Source organism: Protomyctophum parallelum (assembly GCF_964188405.1).
Source record: "Protomyctophum parallelum genome assembly, chromosome: 11".
Taxonomy (NCBI): domain Eukaryota; kingdom Metazoa; phylum Chordata; class Actinopteri; order Myctophiformes; family Myctophidae; genus Protomyctophum; species Protomyctophum parallelum.
In genome coordinates this window covers 28,521,232-28,527,231 of record NC_139707.1, presented here as the reverse complement: position 1 = coordinate 28,527,231, position 6,000 = coordinate 28,521,232, and the positions used below count along the sequence as shown (strand labels likewise).

Here is a 6,000-nt window from a genome sequence, read left to right as displayed (position 1 = left end):
GCGCTTGGAAAATAAAAAAGAGGGTTGCAAAACACAGAAAATGATTTAGAGGCTTCTAAGGTTTCTTCTGAGGTATAGGCTAACAATCATGCCGTTTAACCCCCCTCCCCCCCTTTACAAACTTCAGAAAAATGTTAATCTTGGAGTAGTTTTCGCCCTCACAATGCTAGTGTGAGAGGCAGTCTTTTTGTCTAGCTAATCGATTATTGAAATGTCTTTGGTTGGAACACCTTTGACATGGCTGGTAGAGCCCGAGTGATGGGTTGGACAGGATGCCCTCTCCAACTCTTATGCTAAAAATAAAACAAAATGAAAACATCAAAGGCCTTTTCTGCTGGAAATAGACTAGACTCTACCATTCCATTGTGTGGAACAGATTAGAGTGCATTCACTTCCAAACACCACTTCCTCTAGCTCCTTCAAAGGATATGGACATACACCAACTTTTCTTTAAAACATAAAACTTTATAATTATGTGGAAAAGAAAGATCACAGATGAGATCACAGCAAAATGTATTACAGTTACAAAATTAAGAGAATTTCATCTCTATCGGGTGGAAAACTGGTATGTCCAAAACTGTTACTTTTCAGGATTAAAAAACAGCAGATCTACAAGTTTGTTTCGAGCTTGTGGGTCTGCTACTTTTGATGCTTTTGTGTGACTCTAGTAGTATGATCAAGTAGAGCGTTAATTTTGCGAGGAAAAACCCACAACATATATGGAGAGAAGTTGTTTCTGCCCCGACAGCGACGACATTTTGGAAGTTCATGTCGGTGTGGCAGCCTCTCCTCCTCTTGAGAGGGTTCTGCAGAGGGCCTGCTTAGGCCATTCTAGAGACAGTAGCGTGTGCCAAGGCCTCTGGCCCAAACCTGGCAACTCCAGGTGGAGCAGCACAGAATATAGCCCGCCGAGCCACAATTTGGCTGCCTCTCTGCCGGCGCGGTGGAGAGGGAGGAGGGGTGGGTATGGAGGCAAGCGAGGGGGATTCTAGCCGTCTTACGTCTTCTAGCACAAAGGATAAAAATGGATACAACCGGATATGAGGTGGTGGCACCGCCTATGGGAAACATGAAGGCTCTTACACGTTCACCCCCAACACCCCCGCTCTCCCCCCTTTTCCTCGAAAACCACACAAAATATAAAAGAGACTCTCTTCTAACACGTGAAGATTGGGGGAACGTTTATGGGTGCCGACACAATGTCTCCAGAATGGGGGTGTAGGGGGATGGGGTAGAGGTGGGGGGGGGAGACTGGCTTTGATTTGGGAGCAGGAGAGGTGCCTGCGAGTCTCTGTGTCTGGGAAGCCACCACAGGTTTGTGGCCCGTGGCTGCGTGTCAGCCAGGCACGGCTCCCCTGGCAGCAGACTTTCCGACAGCCCTCTAAATCCATCACGCTCTCTGCCACTAATGGACCAGAAGTTAAGTGTGCCCACTTTTGTGAACGAGCGGCGACTCCTCGGAGTCGGGGCCTGTCTGCCACTCGCCTCGCCTCGCCTGCCTCCCCTCCTCCTGCTCCTGCGCGGGACGCTGGTGGTCCGCCGGGTCTGCCAGGAGGAGACTCTTGAAACCCCCTCCCAGAGCCGCCCAGGAGAACGCAGCCGTGTCGACCTGGAGGAGGCCGAGAGGGAGAGAGAGAGAGAGGGAGTAGATAGCACACGGAGGAGGAATCCCACATGTATTGGGAGAGTGTTTGAACTACAGTATTCATGTTTTCATCCTCTGCCTGTCACGTCAGGAGATGCTATAGCTACCTTGACGTGGTGTCTCCTGGCCACATCGGGCCTCCTGCATAGTCCCTGAAGCCTCTTGCACAGCTGCTCAGGTGTAGAGTACAGATACTCCGCTTTGAGGAGCGAGAAGAAAGAACGAGATTCAAGTGTGTGTGTACGCAAAGACACGTAAGCACACACACATCTTTAATGAAACAAAAACCTCAAAGCATATGAAGCTAGATACAGTACTGCTCACTTTTATAATTAAAAATACATATTACACTGAACTGGGACAGGTTTTACATAATTGAACTCGTATTATTTTTAAAGATTCACATTATTTATGCAAATCTAATTGAAAGAAGAGCCGGTTATGGACTTAAGAAGGTTCATTTGCAAAGGGAATCCATTGGCAGGCGCTTCTCTTGCAACTTTTTCACAGGAATATATCACCTTAAAAGGCAGAGGAATCCTTGCAAATTTAAATGACCTGGGAAGTTTTGATCATTTATTTGCACAGCGGGAGGTGATGACTGATTTATTTATATATATCGCATTTGCCGTCGCATGACAGCGTTGCAAAAAATAGCTGATCTACCATGTTCGGCATGCCAACGACAAATTATAAATGAGTGCTTTAGAGACTTTACCTGGGAATATTTCTGGATACACTAAAGCATTGGGACAAAGTGGGTAACAGCCACAATGGACAGCTTCCAACCTGCATTGTATTAGAAGAAGATAGCGGGTAATACACATACACAGAAGCCATAATGCAAACATTGTGCAATTCCTTGGCCTTAAGTTATGCAGTGTGCTGCTAGATGTATCAGAAACCCATTTGCGGGAAACATCTAGCATTGGCAGCTAGACGGACCGAGGCCGGTCGCTCTGTCCCTAACATAGCAAGCTGAAAACGTTATCCGGCGCTAAATAATTGTCTGAGTTGAGCAGCTGTGTCAAAATTGACGCTAATAATTGTCTGTTGAGTAGTCGTGTCAAAACGGGGGCCATTGTGTCATTGTTGACATTGGTTTCTTTTCATGAACGTTTCAGACTAAATGAAATCCTGGACGGACTGGCTGAGTAAATCCAGAGGGGAGAAGCCCATCCATAGGACAATTCCCAGCAATGTGGAACAGCACATGTCATGACCATTTCTTAAGGCATCCAATTTAGTGAGTCTGCAATGCCAAATAGAAGTCAGACTGGTCAAATAACATCCTAAAATGGAAATCACACTCGCGTGAATTTAGGGGCGCCTCACTCCTTTAAACAACACTGTACTCTATGTTTGTTTAAAGTGCACTAAACAAACAGTAGAAAGTCCATAGACGTGGATCTACTCAGTTTAAAGTGCTCTAAAAATCTATAGACTGCCACATGGCGTTAATTTCCGAAAGCCAAGGCCAGCCAAAGCTACCGCCCCTCAAAATACAACAATAAGAATGAGGCAGTTCACAATCACCATACACTTTTTCCCCTTCGACTGAACTTATTTGAACCCCACCGACCACCGTAGTTGCCCTCCTATTTAAACATTTTGTACAAGGTACGTTAATATTTGATGACTTTTCAATCTCACTCCTTGCCCATCACTTTAAGCGCATCATTCGTCACGCTGAGGAGGACATGCATATTTAAACAGCAGATTCATTTCCAGCACTATCATTTCACAGGACTTAATTGACGGACAAAGAAAGCCCGCTGGCACCACCACGCTCTGCCACCTTTTGCAAGCTGTGCCGTCGACTGCCGCCGATTAGTTACAAAAACTCACGTTACACCTCGAGTTACTCCAACAGTCTGCTGAGCAGGGCTCTGCTTTCAACGCCCTGAATCAAGGTGTTCCGCAGGCTTCCTCAATGACTGGTGTAGTCACAAAAAGTAAAGAAATAACACTCATCAAGCTAATTTGGCGGTTGTGGCTGCACCGCAGCCCTCTGGTTTTCGGTGACAGAAGAAAATAAATCTATGAAAGCTATTATTAAGGTCAGTTCCGTTCCATTGGCATGATGTGTAAGCGTGCAAATGGTTATCAGGCTTTTCATCTCAAATATAATTAGCTGATAATTTTGCTGGGCTAAATTACTTCATCACTGCAGGGCATGAATAGGCGTCTGCTCACACTGCCTGCCCATAATTAATCAGATTAGGCCAAATTCAACAATAATGAGGATGAAACACATTGGTGACACCTCAGTTCGGCAGCAATATGAGTGGACGCCTCATTTAGGATGCTGCAGCCACTCTCTCTCTCTCTCTGGGGATTTTATTGTTTACTGTTGGACTAGGTCGAGGGTTGGGAACGATTCCGGCTCCTTAAAGATACCCTCTTAACGGTCCAATTCCTTAACTGTTCCCTTTAGCCACTCCAATCAAATTGAAAAATATATAATATATGTATCATTTTTATATACACAAATTCAAATCATACGTACTAGGGATGTCCCGATCACGTTATTCTTGCTCCCATCCGATTCCGATCATTTGATTTTGAGTATCTGCCGATACGGATTTTTCACAAGCCGATATTTATTTTGTAATAACATCACAATAGTACAATATCCAAAATCACAGACAATATCCAGTCTAATATCATGATATGGATATAATTGCGACCGAAGGTCACAATTATATCTGGAAGACGCACTATGGAATATATATGGAAGACGCACTATGGAATCGTGCGTCTTTTGTCTGTCAGTCACTCAAAATCCCCAAACATGGGAAAAGCACCCATATATTGTGCCCAGGTGTCGTGACATCACTATGACATCATCAGTATGATTAAGCCCATAAATGGAGATCCCTGATGTTATCAATATTAGTATATGGATATGATGTCAGAACCTGCACTGAAATTCCCCATCCATCCATCCATCCTCTTCGATGTCTCCCTTTTGACTGATACCTGTCCATTTAAACTCTAGACAGGCCTAGAGTGATGTTAACTCCATACTAAACACCTGGGGGTCTATTAGAGTGATGTTAACTCCATACTAAACACCTGGGGGTCTATTAGAGTAATGTTAACTCCATACTAAACACCTGGGGGTCTATTAGAGTGATGTTAACTCCATACTAAACACCTGGGGGTCTATTAGAGTGATGTTAACTCCATACTAAACACCTGGGGGTCTATTAGAGTAATGTTAACTCCATACTAAACACCTGGGGGTCTATTAGAGTAATGTTAACTCCATACTAAACACCTGGGGGTCTATTAGAGTAATGTTAACTCCATACTAAACACCTGGGGGTCTATTAGAGTGATGTTAACTCCATACTAAACACCTGGGGGTCTATTAGAGTGATGTTAACTCCATACTAAACACCTGGGGGTCTATTAGAGTGATGTTAACTCCATACTAAACACCTGGGGGTCTATTAGAGTAATGTTAACTCCATACTAAACACCTGGGGGTCTATTAGAGTAATGTTAACTCCATACTAAACACCTGGGGGTCCATTAGAGTAATGTTAACTCCATACTAAACACCTGGGGGTCTATTAGAGTAATGTTAACTCCATACTAAACACCTGGGGGTCTATTAGAGTGATGTTAACTCCATACTAAACACCTGGGGGTCTATTAGAGTAACTGTTGTTTGCTGTGTATGCAATGTAAAAATGCCCAAGTCACACAAAGTGAGTTAGGCGGCAACGTAAAAATGCTCAAATCACACAAGTGACTTAGGCAGATCATCATTTTTGAAGATAGTGAGCTTTGTGATTGGCTGAAGACATAGGCGCTAATCCAGGACGATGCAGCAGCCCCAGGAGAGCACCTCTAGGCAGAAATCTCAATTTCGCCAAAAAATGACTTAGGCATTTATCCTATGAGGCTAACGATATGTGGAAACGGCCAGCAACTCTACATCTGACCTCAAACCTTGGGTTTAGTCAGAAACCTCTTACAATTTAGAAAAGTAGTTTAGAACATACGTGGTTCTCAATACAGCAGATATAGTATTTAAGCTTATTACAAGCTTGTACATCTGCTATTCAGGTCTACATGGGTTAAACTATTTACAATAGCAGACGAAAACACCCAATGTGTGGCTGAGGAGGCACTCAGTGCCCTCCCTCCACCTGAGCACCACTCACCAGGGGAAACACACACTGACCCGAGAACAAGTCTATGTTCTCGTGTGTGTGCATAGTTTAAAAAAAAAACACACACATAAGGATGTGCACAAGAATACATGAATGCACGCACACACACACACGCACACGCACACGCACACACACACACACACACACACACACACACACACACACACA

At 44.2% G+C, this 6,000-nt stretch overlaps 1 protein-coding gene across 1 annotated transcript in view; it reads right to left on the bottom strand.

Moving 5' to 3' along the window:
• Positions 1-542: 542 nt before the first annotated feature.
• The window catches only part of gtdc1 (glycosyltransferase-like domain containing 1), a 51,320-nt gene continuing 45,862 nt past the window's right edge, over positions 543-6,000 (bottom strand). Inside the window, exons 9-11 of the mRNA XM_083776279.1 lie at positions 2,364-2,434; positions 1,753-1,844; positions 543-1,609 (exon numbers count right to left, since the gene is read on the bottom strand). Of these exons, the coding sequence (XP_083632405.1) occupies positions 1,421-1,609; positions 1,753-1,844; positions 2,364-2,434 (352 nt within the window). The 3' untranslated portion in view covers positions 543-1,420. The remainder of the gene's footprint in view (positions 1,610-1,752; positions 1,845-2,363; positions 2,435-6,000) is intronic.